Source organism: Lipophrys pholis (genome assembly GCF_963383615.2).
Source record: "Lipophrys pholis genome assembly, chromosome: 1".
NCBI lineage: Eukaryota > Metazoa > Chordata > Actinopteri > Blenniiformes > Blenniidae > Lipophrys > Lipophrys pholis.
The window spans coordinates 45614226-45631606 of NC_137635.1; the positions used below are offsets into that span (position 1 = coordinate 45614226).

General features: G+C 44.1%; 1 protein-coding gene across 1 annotated transcript; it reads left to right on the forward strand.

Annotated features, from left to right (window-relative positions):
- The first annotated feature begins 701 nt into the window (after window positions 1-701).
- Window positions 702-16232, forward strand: abhd3 (abhydrolase domain containing 3, phospholipase). Its single transcript, XM_080459601.1, has 9 exons — window positions 702-1014; window positions 4061-4224; window positions 6227-6409; window positions 7940-7985; window positions 11250-11362; window positions 11649-11822; window positions 12092-12140; window positions 12236-12401; window positions 13413-16232. The coding sequence occupies exons 1-9, from the start codon at window positions 853-855 to the stop codon at window positions 13592-13594; spliced, it is 1239 nt and encodes a 412-aa protein (XP_080315727.1). The 5' UTR covers window positions 702-852; the 3' UTR covers window positions 13595-16232.
- The last annotated feature ends 1149 nt before the right edge of the window (window positions 16233-17381 follow it).

A 17381-nucleotide genomic window follows, 5' to 3' on the forward strand; every position in this document is an offset into this window, starting at 1 on the left:
CATAGTTCATACCTAGATTGAATGACATACAAACAAATCCAAATACAATACAATACAATACAATACAATACAATACAATACAATACAAGACAGGTTGCCTGAATGACTTTTGGTTATGAATCTATATGACCACATGACTTTAAAGAACAGAGTAGCACAGTGGTATAACGGTTAGTATTTGAGTGCCTTCTTGGAGTTTGTGTGTAGATTCTGTCGAGATACAGTATTCCAGTTCCAAAATCCAGAAGCATGTATGTGAAGTGAAGTGGTGACTCAAAATTGACTGTTTCCATGAATGAATGTTATTATTTATCTCTCTGTGATTACTTTTTTTTCAGTTTCATTTTATTAGTGGACTGATAACAGCCCCAAAACATGTATTTGTGGCTGTTCTATTTTTTTTGCGACTTTAAAAAAAAATGTGTGTGACTGAGTGTGTGTGACTGTTCACACAGCATCAGTCCAGGCCAGGGGTTAAATTTGATTTGGTGTAAAGCTGTAAAAACGGCTCTTTTGGTCATGCAGGTAGCGGACCCCTGGTCCAGGTAACCTGCTTTCACACTGGATCAGGAGAGAACTGCAGAGGCTGCTCCTCCCTTCTGCCGCCTGCAGGGGGCGCACTCCTGACTCAGCAGATCCGCTGATAGCTGGTCAAAGAGCGCCACCGCATGCTGGACACACACATTCACACACACACACACACACTCTCACATTCACATCTATGCGCCCTGAGCAGGTCCCCTTGACTGTCTCCTTCACCGCGGGCTGGCAGGCGGACGCAGCGGCAGCAGCAGCAGCAGCAGCAGCAGCTTTTCCTCGGAGCTGGCCGGGACGCCACAGGGACGCTTTGCAATGATCTCGCTGGACTTGAATTTCCACATTCTGACCCGGGACCTGTCGCATTACCTGGAGAACCAAGTCAAAGTTGGGCTGTTCGGCTCCGGCGTCGGGCTGTCTCTGGTGCTGGGCTTCAGCGCGGCGTACACCTGCTACTACCTGCTCTCTGTGGCGAAGGTCAGACGCGTTTATATGTTTTTTTTATTTTTATTTTTATTTTTTTTTTAAATAGCTGGATGTGCGCGTGAGCGTGTGTCCGAAGCCCTCCGCGCGTTCCTTCCCCGAGGACGAGCATCCTCTCCCGGCTGCCGCCCCGCGACTTCTCCCCGGCGTCCTAACCTAACCGACCTCCTCACGTATGGCCGCGTTCAGACTTAATACACGACATTTATTATTTTTTTAACGACATTATGATTCCTGCGCGAGTGCGGCACATGTGCGAGAAAAAAGCCGTGTCAGTCAGAATGCTAAGCTAACTCGGCTAACGGTACTGTTAGCTTGAAAAGCCGGTACCGGCAGTTTGTCACAAGGAGCTGCAGAAACTCCACCAAATCATCCCGTTATTAACGATCATACACGCGCGTGTTGCTCTGAATGCATTAGATTCATCCTGTCACAGTGTCAGTTTTATAAGGTGGGAGAGGAAATTAAACCAAAACGATCTAATCCTGCAAATAAGAGGAGCCGCAAAGAGGAGCGCTGATCTTTAAGGTTCATTTTATATGTTTATAACAAACAAATCAACAAACAGGAGGGAGAAGCATGCACTTCTTATTCCTCCTTGACTAACACGCCATTATTATTGTGTAAAAACTCACATCACTATACAATCCATTATAATTGTCCATATTTAACCCCGTTATGTTGAATTCGATATGTGTGTTTGTGTACTTGCATGTTTATATTATATATTTATATAGAATATTTACAAGGGGTTAAATATGTGTCTGTGTATGTGCATGTAATTATATGTGTACGTGTGTGCATTATTCCATTTCATTAAAGGTGTTTATTATGCTGTTTTTACAAATATGTTTGACATGTTTTCACGTTGTATCACAGGTTTACTCCTGTCATGGATGCACAGTGCAGAAATTCCTCTTAAAACATATTTAGTTTCCCTCATTGCATGCTGGGAGGCTTCTGCTTGTTATTTCTTTTTATATATACATGATTTGAATACCAGTGAAATTGACCAGATTATTGAATTTTGAGTTTTTTATTTGGTAAATTACATAATGGTCTCGGTGTGTTAGATTTGGTAGTCTTTTGGAGAGTTAGGTTTAGGTACATTTATTTATACTTCTATTGTCCATGAGTAGAAAAAACCTAAAATGGAGGTTAGTTTTGTCATATATGTGTAAAAAGACTATAATGTCAATAGACAATAACTAAATTGTGACCTTTAAACATGTCTGCTCAAGGGCACAATCTGCCAGTAACCTATTGATCTCCAGCCAGCTCGGATTAGAGTTAGCCCACATTTTACCATGTAAATAGTCAACAAATCACATAATGAATCAATCAAACAGTACAAACAAGTTTATGATGTTGATCGCTGTGAGAGCTTTTGTTTTTTTGTCCCCCCCATTGAGCAGTGTTTCAGAAATGAATCAGTTTCTTGACATTTGTAAACTGTGCATCAAATCTTTAAATTCACAAGTATATCACACATATTTTTTTTTTGTGAGTTCATGAAGAGAATGAATGCATAGTACATGGAAACATGATTAATGGTGGTTCAGTCAGTCGTTTACATAATTGCATGACTGGATATAGTGATGGCGCTCGTGAATATCCTTGGTTTGAGGATCACCATGTATACCTAGGTATCTCTCTGTGGGTACTCTATAGAAAACTGAAATTCAGCTCGAACTGAAACATAGTTTCTTTAGTTTTTTTTACATATTTCTTAGGTGTAGCGGACACAACACAACACTGAGACCCGAGCTGAGGTATCAGCATAAAGCTGCCTACCTTGTTGCTGTCAAACTATGCTGTCAGGGTCATTTTGTAAAAACGTGCATGATGCAACAGCTATAAGAGATTTTTTCTTTTTTCTTTTGGGACATTTCATTCTATTTTGCACCAAAATATTTCATTAAAATTAGTTTTATATTGAGATTGTAATAATTTTCCATAATAACTATTTGGTCTGGTGAAAATATCGACATTTTCATCACGTATACTCTGCAGCTCAACAAAGAAAACACTTTAAAGTTTGAATTTAAAGGTTATTATGGTTTTACCAATCCGGCCCACTCAGGATGAAATTGGGTTGTATGTGTCGCCCCTGTTTGTGTTTGACAGCCCCTGATGTAAAACTGAAATGTGTGTGTGTGTTTGTCTCTGTGATGGACTGACGACCTGTCCAGGGTGCATCCTGCCTTCACTCATATAGTCAGCTGGGATCGGCTCCAGCACCCCGTGACCTTACGTTGAATACAGCAGTAAAGAAGATGGATGGATGTAGTTTATGTTCCGAAGGATCTCCACAGCTTGTAAAATGTGTTGGTAGTGCATGACAAATAGGGTTTACATTTCTCATAACATGAACATTATTTACCCAGAGGTAAGAATGGATCCATTGAGCTTATAAATATGTGAAATGTTAAACATAGTGAAGCAATATTTGATGATGTTTATAGAAGTGACAGTGACTTCAGTTCGTCAAAGATGCACCCATTCAGAGCTTCAGTCAGGAAATATGTGCAGTGTAATTGGAGGAAGTCTGAGGCTACTTGAATGACCAGTGTGTAGATTTTGGATTTTCTAGATTGTATTTTATGGGTATAGGGAAGTGAAGGGAGTGATGATTTAGAAGTAAACGTATTTGTAAAAACAGATTTTGTATGTCAGACCCCGTTTACACAACGTTTCAAGTGAAAACGCATCATTTTTGTTGTTTATGTTTCAGAACACTTTAGCGTTTGCCCGGCAACGGAATGAAAACGAGGTCTGTTTGCAGAAGAACTATTTATTACGGCTGCGGTGCGCGTGCGCAGCAGCGTTTCAAAAAAGATGCGTTTTCCCCCGTTTATGCGACAACGCTGTTAGAACGCCGTTTGCATTTGAAAACACGTAAACAGAGCCTGTGTGTCGCGTGGTTTCAGTAAAAAATTTTTTTAAATGGCCATAAAGTCGATAAGTATTTAAGTAGAATGATTTTTTATTTTTTCTATGCTGACGACACATTACTTTTGTTTTTCTTGGTGTTTTTCAGAAGCCACAGCTGATCTCCGGGGGTAAGAAGTTCTACCAGTTTCTGAGGGAACAATGTCCGGTGGTGTCCGAGACCTACTACCCCACCTTCTGGTGCTGGGAGAGTCGTATCCAGACCCTGCTGAGACCCTTCGTCACAGCCAAACCTGGAGTCGTCTACAGAAAGTAAGCCCTCCAACGCATCAGCGACACAGCGAGTGATGTGACGAGAACAGCTAAGCTGTTTAAACATCTCAGATTTCTCTCAGGGAGAGTCCGCTGACTTTTGCTTTGTCAGCTGTGCACAGCCTCGATGGAGAAACCCTCCGAACTCCCCGACTCCCCCGAGCGACTGCTGTTGGCCCGTTTCTTCATTTCTTTCTTTCCCAGTGTCACAACTGGTTACAATTCCCAGTCTTGTTCTCAGCCACACTGAACAGCTCAGAGGAGAAAGGGATCTTTTGTGCCACGACGCTGGCTTGCAGCACCCAGCCTGCGCCTTGATAACATTCTGCTGGAGATTAATTGGCACTGCATTCCTCGCGCCCCCCCCTCCGAGTATTCAGAGGAGATTAAGGTGTATTAATACAGATCTGCTAGCATTATTTCACTTGTAGCACGTATTCATTCCCATTGTGTCATTTTTAAAAATGTGTTATTAGATCAAAAGTTCTCCGTGTGATTAATTCATGTGAGTAAAATGTCATGTGTTTGAGTGCATTGATATAAAGAGAGAAGCACTTGGAGCTACAGCATGTTATAGATTGTATTAAGAAATGAAACAACAGTTCGGATGTCATTCTATTGATGCCAGTGTGTCATTTAGATGAGTGTTAAGCTTAAAACAAAACGAAACGGACTCTGGTCTGTTTGAAATTGAGTAAATTGCTGCAGTGAGAGCAAAAGTGCAATGTAAAATAGCTAATACTGTTGCTAAGGGCAGCGTAAACGTCGATCTGGGCCTGGTTACGATGTGTTTCAGGTGATCCCATCACATGGGTCGAGTCCTGACGCGGACTGCTTAACACTTGCGTTTTAGGCTAACCACTTGAGATCAGGTTGTGGTAATACCTCTACGTCACTTCTGCTAAACAGATTCAATTCTGGACACAATTGACAGTCCACTCCACTGTGGAGCCAGAACATCATTTTTTGACAAAGTTCAGCATAAATGACAGACGTTCAGTGAAGTGTATACTGTGTGCAGCAAAAAAACTAAAAAAAGAAACAGTTGAGGACTTGTTGGAGTTTTGAAAATGAAGATCTAACAGATTTTGTGTAATTTCTTTAAGAATTTTGGAAGGAAAATGTTTGTATTTTGTCACACTTGTGTTTCTGGAATTCTTCTTACTTTACTAAACTTACTGGATTTTGATAAACTGTCTATCATATAGGTACAAAGACTCTCAAAGTGGACCCCAACCCACCTGATTCTGATATATGATATTGATATTGTTGATACCCGAGGTTATATTATTAGTGAAATCATATGTCCGTCCCAAGGACACTCTGCCCCTGCTTTTCATCCTGTCATTTTGTCAAGGAGACAAATATTCCTATAATGCACCGGGGCCGTATCCATCCCAGAGCACATCTCAATTTATCAAAAGTGATAATCATATTCACCTCCGGGGACACCTGGACGCTCCACACACCCGACACCTGTAATGAAGTTACCCAAGGTCGACCCAAGGACGGACACGGTGAACACCGTCCTATTTACCGAGGGCCGTCCAGGTGAAGTTCCGGACGGATTAGCGCCCCTCCTCCCTCCTCTCTTTGGTCACTGGAGGGACAACAAAAAAAATCCCGCCTCGTGTGCATATTTCATGGCGGTTCTGTAATTCCATGCTGATGTCTTCACCACTGAGCCGAAGCCGAGTCGGCTGGCACAGCGGGTGTGGCTGTGAGCCGTGCAGGCTCTTAAAATGTGCTGGTTGTGGTACTGAATCACCTCGTCTGCCAGGCTGGGGCTGAATAGCCCTGGAATTGATCGACCATAAGGAGCCACTGGCACAAACATCTTAAAAGTTGCTCTACAAAACGATCAGAAAGGGAATAGGGCCGCCGGCCGTCAGCGCTCCAACTCACATATCCAGTTCCTCTTTGGCAGAGTGCGTTTGCGCGTCACATGAGAGAGACGGAGAGGCGGGAGGTCATATTTACGTGTCCCACCCCTTTTCCGCAGCGAGCTCATTAAAGCGGCCGACGGAGGCCAGATTTCTCTGGACTGGTTCGACAACGACGACAGCATCTCCCACCCGGATGCCTCCACCAGGCCCACCGTCCTGCTGCTGCCCGGCCTGACCGGCACCAGCCGGGAGTCTTACATCCTGCACATGGTCCAGCAGAGCCGCGATCTGGGGTACAGGTGGGTGGTCCCAGCCAAGCACACGGCCAGATCAGACCTTTGGGCTTTCATGGGGGAGACTTTATGCGAAATGGCCCTTGGGGGGGGTTATTTCAGGCAAAATTGGTTTGCTAAGCTCTGCTTTTTTAAATATCCAAACGTAGCAGAAGCTTGTGGAGTTGCAGACGGAGGCAGTTTCAGCTGGGCTGTTCTGTGTTCCCTGCACTCATTCTTTCATCCAGATTTGGGAAGGCAATGGGAGGAGAGCCGGCACACTCAGCATCTTCCACCCCTCACCCTTGTCTGCGCATGGCTTCATTAATTACAGCTTATCCTCGGTACAAGCTCTGCAGCTTAGCCCCGGACCGGCTTCTGAGTCCGCACCGCCACCGCAGCGTGCATCCTCCCCCCCCCCCCAACCTGCACCGCAGCCCTCCTCTTCCTCCTGCTCCTCCTCCTCCTCCTCCTCCTCCTCCTCCTGACACTGACGCGTCTGCTTTAACAGTAGAAACAGAATGCTCTGCTCACAGCTGCATCTCTCTGCACATGTCATCTAATTCCCTCCTCTTTTTTTCTTCTGTGAATTGAAAACATTATTTTAAAAGAAAGTAGGCCACCATGTACCTTTCCACTTCGTGGTCTCCAACAAAGTCATTGTTGTCCTTATAGATAAAGACAGAAAATGACCTGTTAAGAGGATAACTGCAAATAGAAGTGAGATTCGATGATAAGCGACAGACGACAATAACTGTGTTAAAAATGATCAACTTTAATGGATTTGAGACCATTGTGTGTCATTAAAATGTGACATGTTGCTTAAACAAGTTTAAACAGAGACAAACAAGACTGGGGATATGGTTTAATGCTTGAATAAACAGCGAAACAACATTCTACAACATGCATTTTATTTTATTTTCTTTACTGTGAATTAGACTAGTTTTGTCTAATTACAGTAATTTAGAATCATTTCAATTGTGCTTTGAATGACCCTTGAGACCAATGGCGGATTCATTTTGAGATTTGAGAAGACGTGATGAAAATGTCACAAAAACCGTACAACTACTCCCTGAAGTGACAACAATCTCAACATGAAGCCAATTTTAATGAAACGTTCTGGTGCAAAATCCTGCGAATTTTCCCCAAATCCTCTCCTATACCTGTTGCTTTATGCATGTTTTTACAAATTCACGCCGACAGCATGGCTTTGAGGCTAATGTCAGTTTGCTATCTTCCATGGCAGCATCCCTGATATCTCAGCTCGGGCTTTATTGGTGGTTTGGCCGGATTAGAGCCTCTTGCAGGCCGGTTTTGGCCCACGAGCCTTAATGTGTGACACCCCTGATTCAGAAAAACATGATTTTGCTAAAAACACTATATACAACAAAATTAACAACGAAAATCAATGTGGGTCGTTTCCTACAATAAAGCCCTCAGACATTGACGTGCAGAGGAAAGACCGACAGTCAGTCAATGCTCTTTCACATTCTTTGGTAGCTGAGCTTTACAATTCGCAGACGGACGAGTGACTTTGGTGTGTTTTGTGGATTTCAGGTGTGTGGTATTCAACAACAGAGGAGTTTCTGGTGAAACACTACTGGTAAGTTCACAACAGCCTCTTCATTTGCTTTATGGGGCAATGTCAGAGACCGTCGGTGTCGCTCCTGAGCAGAGAGGTCGTTTCCCGCGCCGCAGCCTCTCAGAGCGTTTCTGTGGCACACGTGTCACAGGAAAGCTAAGTGGACGCTGCACAGACATTGTTGTGGGCACAGCGGGGATTAAGTTGTGTGCAGATACTGCTTTTTAATGCCCATCCACTGAAATATGACCTCTCCGCACACGTGTCGTTCTGACACCTGGCTTAATCTGTCCCCTCACACCCGGGTACGTATATTTAGCCAACAAAAATGGGAGCAAACTCTCGCCCTTTCTCTGTGTACGTCTGTTTCACAACAGGGACACGTCCTTTAGAGGCAAGCGTTTCACCCCTGTCTTATCGTACTGCCAGAGATTTCATCACGTCCTCAAGCGGGATGGCGCACAGTCACTCTTCATGCTCTGCATTGTGGCTACACATTGGACTCTGTGGCTAATATGTATCCTGCTACTCTGAAGAGCGGGTCATGGAAATGAGCTCGCTCAGCTGTATGGAGCGCACGTGCTGAGTTTCCAGGGTGCAGTTTGCTTGATGGGGGATGAGAAGAACACATTTCTATTTAAACTGGATGAAAATGATCTTCTCATCATTGTGTGTAAAGCTACTCCATCAGCACAGAACCTTACTGGGTTAGGTAGAAACGGTTTCCAAGGTTCCAACGTTTCAATTGAAAAACATGTTTAGTTTTGCGGCAACATTTTGAAAATGATGCCTGTTTACACGGAAATGCCCCCAAAAATGATGTAGTTAGCATGTAGGGCCATAAGTGGGTGCTGTTGTTTGTTTTTGTAATGAAACCACACACACGCGTGCAGAGAACAATACACTAGGAACATTAACAATGGATACTACACGGACATTCATATGGACAGATGACCAAGTCTGATTGCTATGACGGGGGACTTTCAATGATAAAACTACCAAACATTCACACAAAAATTGAAAAAAAGGTTTCCGTTTTTAACTTGAAAATGCTGTTGTGTTCTTGTTTTTTATTTTTTGCTTTGATGCACCTACACCATTTTTACGGTGTTCAGTTCCAACTGATTCACTAACCACGAGGCCGTTAACGTCCTCGCCCAATGCATGACAGAGCAGTCCTGCCAATATAAAAGACATAGTGCTGTTGGAATGTAACGGTCGGTGCGGCGTTGCAGAGTTTGAATAATATAAATGACCGAAGCGGCGTGAGCGCCGTGTAAATGGCCGCGCTGTTGTGTCACACTGCTGCACCACCTTATTAAGATCACATAGGTTGAAGAGTGTCATGAGACGTCACGCCCTGGTAGACCCGATGTTGGATCACACTGTCACACTGCACAAGGTAAATACTCACGTGGTATTAACATAGTTGTTAGAGCGTGATGGCGACGGAGCCGTAACATCTGACATGACAATCTGTCATTTTAAAGCCGCATCAATAAGATGGTGACGTTCACCTCTCAGATCTGCCTCCCCCTCCCACCCACACCGTCCCTCCAGCCTCCACCGTCACCACAACCTTTTACCTAAAAGTGGAACGCAACAAGCTTAACTTTTTAATGTTGCTGCTGTGGAGCTAAATGTGTTTTCATATTTCATTATGATCACGGACCTTGAGTATCGATGCTTATAAATAAAGTATATGATTATTATAATGTAATAAATGTGTTATTCCTGCATGTAAATATCCATATATTAGAGACCTCTCCCCATAAAGAATTAAACCCAATGACCTTGGTATTGAAAGGAATTTGGGGAGTTGTGCACCACTGTATGCAAACTGTTTAGCATTTGTTCTGCCTCTGTTTTCTCTGCGTCTAGTTAGTGTGAACGTCCTCCATTGTTAAAATAGGCCATCGCTTTGGAGCGACCCGCTGTGTGAGAAATGTTCTACGCCCTACTTCCAGCCCCGGTAAAACACCTATTACGTGAACCCTTTGCTGTGGAGTGAGGAAGTTTAAATCTGCCGAGGATGCCTGCCGACCCACTGGGGTTTGATTCTTTCTAGTCTATATCACACTGAGTGGATTTCCTTCAGTTGGCCCCGCTGTCCCCGTGCAGCTCCTCACTTGTGCGGGCCTATTAGAGGAAGCCAGAGAGGAAAAGAAAAACAGGAATTTACTTTTGCCCGAGTTCCTGCTGGAATCTTAATGAGCACTCCTGAAGAGCCGGGGACTCGACAGCATCCTGAGAAAGTGGACTTCTTAAATAGACTCTTTTTTTTTTTTTTAAGTGAGAGCTGACTTGTTTTAAATGTTAATCAACGTGCTCTTACTTATTGAAGTGGAAATAGGCTTTAACCCTTCTCCAAAACTTTGAACACTATAAGTTGTGCAGCAGCCATAAAAAGACAGAATAAATATACATGTACTGATATATATTGACTCAACTTTTTGGAGGGGAGGCCGGCTGGCACTACTTCTAACCCCCCCCCCCCCCAAAAAAAAAGCACTCTTTACATTTTGACAGTTGATGAATGAGCTGTGTAATTGCCTCAGCTGTGGCCTGATTGGCCCCGTGCATTTTACTAAAGAGCGTCCCGCTTTCATTTACCGCCCAAAGCGATAAGACTCAAGTGATCCTCCCTGAAGGATTGAAGTACAATGAGGGCACGTGTGCGGCCTCAGTGATACGATCTGTTAGTCCGCTTTCTCTCCCGCTATCGCTCCTTGTAAATAACTCAGCTCTTGTGCAGAGGCTGTGTGTTGTGTGATCACGTGCGAGCTCTCCATGACCACGAGGGGAGGCCCGTTCTTCAGCTCACTAGGATCCAGCGGAAAGCGCACTGAATTGCACGCTCATGGTTTTGTGAGGGATGAACTGCATCTTGAGTGAGATCGTGCACAAACAAAAACTACCGTAAATTCCGGATTGTAAGCGGCTACTTTTTTCAAACTCTTTTTCACACAAAAACATTCTCTTGGTGTGAGTTAGCTTTTCGCATCCACCGTGACATTTCCCTCCACATTCAGCTCCGTCCAGTCCCTGCGGCTGAAACAACGAAGCGGCTAATTTATGGATTTTTTCAACGGATTAACCAGCTTCACGTCGCCAATACATGGCCGATGCGTTCTCTCTCCAACTCTTTGGCGGAGCTGGTCGTGGTCCCCCTTCCCTCTGTAATCCCTTAATAAAGCGCGTTGCTTTGAAATGCCTCAAGCCCACTTCATTCGCAACATTTTGCACAGAGATTAAAAAACAGTATTATGCCGCTGTCTCACGCAGACGCCGAGGACGTACTGCGCGGCCAACACGGAGGATCTGGAGACCGTCGTCGAACACATCCAGAGGACCCATGGAGCCGCTCCAATCATGGCCGCCGGAGTCTCCATGGGCGGGTAAGGAAGCCTCTTACTCACATGCTGAATGGACACTTAAATATCACTTAAGGACGGCTTCTACATGTTTGCCAAGGCTGGACTGTACTTACCAGTAAGACCTTGAGGATGGGAATACCACAGCAGTAAACTTGAAGATATCCACTGCAGGCAGCAGCAGTGTTACTGTGGACATGTCAGAGCTCTCAGTTCGGCTTTTTTCATCACACTAATCCTCTGAATTGAGCGCTTGGTCAGAAATGGAATCCCTTCTTTTTCCCCCCCCTCATCCCTCTCTATCTTTCAGGATGATGTTGGCTAACTACTTGGGCCGAAAGGGCCGGGAGACCTGCCTGAGGGGGGTGGTGGTCTTCTCAGCGGGCTGGGATGTGTTCGAGTGCACGGCCTCGCTGGAAAAACCTTTAGACCGATTCCTCTTCAACTCCTACCTCACCAGCTGCCTCCAAGCCTCTGTGCACAGGTCAGCCGGGGCCAGAGCCGGATTAACTCGGCCACTAACTCTCTGGCTCCACGTTGCACAAGCTCAGATAACTCGGATTTACATATTCAGATTTGATACTCTGATTTAAAGTTGTGTGTTTTGTGCTTTCTTGAACTGCGAGCAGGAAGAATACCTACAATACATTCCTAATTGTGACATTTCCATCTCCAAATCAGTCAGTGTAACAGCAGCCAGTCAGTTTTATCTATTTATTTATATCTTTTTTTTTGTTAATCCCCCCCCCTCAGACACAGGCCAGTGCTGGAAAAGTGTTACGACATCGATCATGTCATGAAGGTGAGGATTACTTTCAGCACCGCTGAGCCTCGCTAATTTAATCAAACCGAGCGCACACAGAGCATTTCCCCGCTTTCTCCCCAACCCGTCGACAGGCCAAGACCATCCGGCAGTTTGACGAGAGGTTCACCTCCATCATGTTCGGCTACCCCACCAACGACGACTACTACCACGACGCCAGCCCCATCCACCGGCTCAAATCTGTGCAGGTGCCAATGCTGTGTCTGAACGCTGCCGACGACGTCTTCTCCCCGTCTCACGGTGAGTCTCCAGGTGCTGATCTGCAACATTATCCAGTTCCGTGATTCTCAACCAGAAAGGTTCATGGGGGGGGGTCGCGAAGCCCTCTTGATTTTAAGGGGTTTAGAAATGTTTTTAATGTCTAAAAAAATTGGCGAGTCAGCATTTAATTCACTTATTTCACAATTGAACTCCGTTTTAGTGTTTAGTTTTACCCTGGCATTACAATCTAGGAGCTATATGTCTCTAATGTGTCTAATGCAGAGCGACCAGCCATAACATTATTGCCCCATATGCCTGATGTTATACACAGTAGTTCTGATCTGGTGGAGGTTCAAAAAAAATCATCATAGTTATGAGCTAAAGTCTTCATACTTAAGACCAGTTTTAAAACAATAGTGACCACTGAAGGGGCAGTGGTCGCCAAGAAACTAGAGGAGTGAGTGTGTGGAGGTATATGCACTATCCAATACAATATACCCCTGTAATGTGCAATATTGGATACAATATAAATGTGTAATATCCAATACGGTGTTGCCTCACAACAACTTGTGATTGGCCACAGAAATGGACTGTGCATAAGACCTGAGCTGCTCTGCATGTCGACATACTTGCTGTTATATTAGACCTTGGCCACGTTTCCACCTGGAGCAGCTCACTCTTCTGTTCTACAATGTCTCTATTGGCCCAGGCAGGAAGTTGCCACACAAAATGCCTTGTGAATCGGGCCATTTTCACAATCGAACATTGTGTTAAAAACTGAATTGAAGTATAACTTCGTCCCGTGTGGCCACATCACAGACGTCAGGAGCACAAGAGCACAAAAAAAAAAAATCAAAGAAGGGACGACCAAAAACAACAAAGTTAAGAAACTGTTCCGCTTCTGAAGCACTTCTGGTGGGACCGACAGACGCAGCCAAGCATGCGTCGGCCTCGGTGAGGTTTGTATTTAGTTAATAATTAACCCGAGTAGATTGAACCCTATACGTTGAGGTGAAGAAACACTGCTAATCGACTCCTTTGTTCTCGCAGCCATTCCAGTGGAGGCGGTGAAGCAGAATCCCAACCTGGCGCTGCTCATCACCTGCCACGGCGGCCACATCGGCTTCCTGGAGGGCCTGTGGCCACGGCAGAGCACGTACATGGACCGGGTCTTCAAGCAGTTCGCCCAGGCGGTCATCGAACAAGGCGGCGGGCTGCAGGACCTCTCCTGATAAGAGAGCGCAGCCCTTCCTCTAGATTCTTCTCTTCAGTCTCTCATCTTTCTCCCTTTGCCACATTCCTTTCATCTCTGTTTTTTCCCCTCATTGTTCTGCCTTTGGACCACTTACTGCACCGCATCCGTCCTGTTTCCTTCCCTCTCCATTCCACCTTCTAACGCTTCCTTTCCATCCCTTTCTTCCCGCCTCTCTCCTATTGAATGCGCCGGCTGTGTTGCGTTCAGCACTCGTTCATTCATTCCATGTGGTTCAAGAGTCCATATTCATGTACTCGGCTGCAAACATCGCCGTCCACGTCACTGCTGAAGATCTGCGTCCACGCGGTCTGATTGCATTAGCTATCTGAAGAACTCCGTTATTACCCCAGGCAATCATTTACTTTTAAGGTCAATGCAAGGACTGCACATGCAAATCATTTTCACTTGTCAGTAGGAATTTAGCCCTCAGGGATTTTTGTTATTCTCCATCTCATTCTAACGTTAATAACCTGTTTACATACCCAGACATATTCTCTTCAGTGTTATAGCTCTTTATCAGCAAACGTTTGCTTTCTTTCCACATAAAGTTCAGAAGCGTGACTCCACACGTGCAGTTAAAGGTTTAGTACATAATGCTTTTAAAACCTGAGAGACTCATTTTGAAGGCGCTTTAAGTCGGAACTCAGCAATGCTGCTTTCATGCACTGGAGGCGCTGTTTAGTCAACTGGCTCCTGAGTGACACTAAAGACATTTACAACAGCGTCTTGTGGCAAAAAGTGGTAGAGGAGGCTTTGGCTTGTTGATCAGCACTAAACTGTTGAGTATCTTCACATTATGATGATTATTGTCGGCACGTTTTCATTGAATATCACATTATGTCTGAAATAATCCTTAAAAAAGGAAAAACAACAGTAACCAAACAAACCAACCACTAACAGAATGTTTGTTCAGATAGAAAAACTCCCCTTGTTTTGGGTCACATACATTCTTTGGTTTGTGATTTTTTTAAAGAAAACACCCGACGGAATAAAAAAATAAATAAATAAGGAAACAACAGCCTAGAATAATCTCAGACGTTTGTCGATTGTATTACCATTACAGAGATATTTACTTAAGTTTGCAAGTGAAACCAGAAACTAGCTTGCTAACAAGCCTGTAATTCTACTTTGTACCACAAGACGGCATGACTGACTCTGGAATGAAGCTCTTAGCTACCGAAAAAATGTCTTTTCCGGACTTTTAACTCACACCTTTATTTTATTTTTTTATTCTATTGGCTGGTCATGCTACTTATATTAAGAAGTGACTTATATGTCAAAAATGTACCAGGACATACCGTCTGGGACCACAAGATGTCACCGTATGACAACAGAACACTGCTGCAGTACCACTGATAAAAAAAAAAAAATATATGTTCGCAGTGAGAGGACTGAGCAGACGTGGACACTACAGGACTTTCAAGACGTGCACTGAACACAAGTTACTTTAGCTACTTATGCACATGTGCTGCTGTTAAAAAAACAAACAAAAAAAAAAGGCATTAACGTGACTCACGACAACATCTGGTGGGGAAAAGCAGTATTACAGGAGTGGAGAAGATAGCACTAGTTAAGTTTTCTGTCTGCAGCACGATGCACAGAGATGACGTTCTGACTGTTGTTTTGTCACTTTTTTCTGAATGATTTAAGGTTCAGGAAGAGTAAATAGAAACCGAACCACTGAGTGGACAAGAGTGGCATTACTTAAATCTCATGTACTGTGCATTTGAACCTTCGGTTTGCAAAAAAAGCTTCTGGCTCTGGCTTCGCAGGAACGCATACCAGTCTGCATGCTCTTTCACTTTACCCCAGCTCACTCCAGTTTGACAAAGGTATAATATGGAGGATAATTCAATGACAAAGAATGTAAAATCGCACTATTTTAGTTGATACAAACACACCTCTTCTTCCTTAATGCACTTCATGTCGCTCCAGATGTGAACGTATATTAGAAGGGCTGAGCGGAGCAGGCCGTAACCCCAGGCGTTCCTCGTCAGGATGTTCTGGGTTATTCCTCCGGGGGGGGGGGTTAAGGCACGTTGAGGCGTCCCCGAAGTTGGTTGATGTTGCTCTTCCGAGACGTGTAGCTAACTCAAACCCGGTGTCCAGTCGTTCCTGTCTTCTTTTCGCCAACAATGACCAAGAGGGCTGGCTACCACGTAGGAGTTGGCGCCAGTGAAAGGAGCGGATCCGACCAACGCACTGCATGAAGGAGCTCACGTCCCCGTGACGTTTTTTTTTTAAATCTTTTATTTATTCCATTCTTTTCATGTCTGCTCGTCCTCGCCAAGCGACCATCAAGTAGCATGTGTCTCCTCAGCGTCCTCACCGGCCCAGATGTTTAACATCAACGTTGCAATCTGTAGCACAAAGAAACGCTTTTCTTTTCCTTTTTGTTTTGTTTTTTTTTTAATTTCATGGGATGCTGCAACTAATTTTGTACATCATGACATGGCCAGGTGAAAAAGAAGCATTGTGTTCTAACATGTGCAGCAATAAGATTTTAAATGTAAAAAAAAAAAAAAGTCTCTATAGTGTAAGAGCTAGTATATTCACATTATCGACATGAGTGTAATGTGCTGTATTTAATAAATTATTAAACAAATTCTCGCTCCATTCGTCTGCTGTCTCCACTGCTTGTGCTTGTGAGGCACTTTTCTCCGCCGGGTAATTCTGCACTCGGAGTTAGAATAATTGACTGCAGTTGCAATTTGTCAGCCGTCCTTCCTTTGTTTACTTACAAAGTAGGGAAATACTGATAAAATGCAGGTCTAATAATTCCCTGTCAGTACAGAAATTTGGAATGCCGTCAAGTTAAACTACAAAATCTGCCCGGTCATCGGCAAAGTTCCTGAAATATGTTTGGAGAGCTTAACATACGTGACGTGGAATAATCCGGTAGGCAAATTATAATCTGCAACAGACAATACACCAAAACCAAGCAGGTTAAGGCCGAGAGAAGTAACACTGTGTCTGGGATCATGTTAAACCGACACATAAAAGTGGAAATACAATGCATCAGTCGGGAATAGCTGTAAAACACGGTGGAGGTATCATCATGCTGTGGGGCTGCCTCTGGTCCCGGAGATACAAAGCGTAACAGAGCACGATCGCCAAGAGGTTTCAGGAAGAAATAAGTCTGCAGCAGAAATCCGCCACTGGTGGGGTGACGACTCCTGTCAAATGACAAGAGCAAACATCACAGTGGAAAACAGCTGGAAAGTAGAAGAATTTATTCAAACCGGGTCAAGCCTTCAGGTCAGAGGTCTTTGCCTGGAATTTGACATGTAAGTTTCATTATGTTCACAATAAAAAAAGGAAGTGTTGAATGAAAGTATGAAGTTCAAAATAGATCCCTGATTCATTCAGTGATGCTAATGCTATTTTGTTAGCAGTAAGGTAGCTACTTTGAGCTGAACTCTCCACTTTGAGCATTGTTGCCGACTGTTCAGTTCTGGTTCTCGGAGTTGTGTTATAGACCCCCGTTTGTACAAAAGATGTTTCAAATATTCATCTCGGAAAAATTTTGCGTTTGAAACGACTGGTCATCGACCAGAAATGATGCAGTTAGCAGGATGGTCCCCTAGTGGGTGCTGTTGGGTTTTTGTTTGGTATTGAAACCACACACATGCGCGCAGAGAATAATATGTTCTAAACATTCGCGTGGCGGAGCATTTTATATTATTTTTTTAAGTAGTTAGCACTTTAAAGATGTGTCTCCTTGGGAAGCGTCTTCAAAAAGTTGCATTCTCAGTATGCCCCCC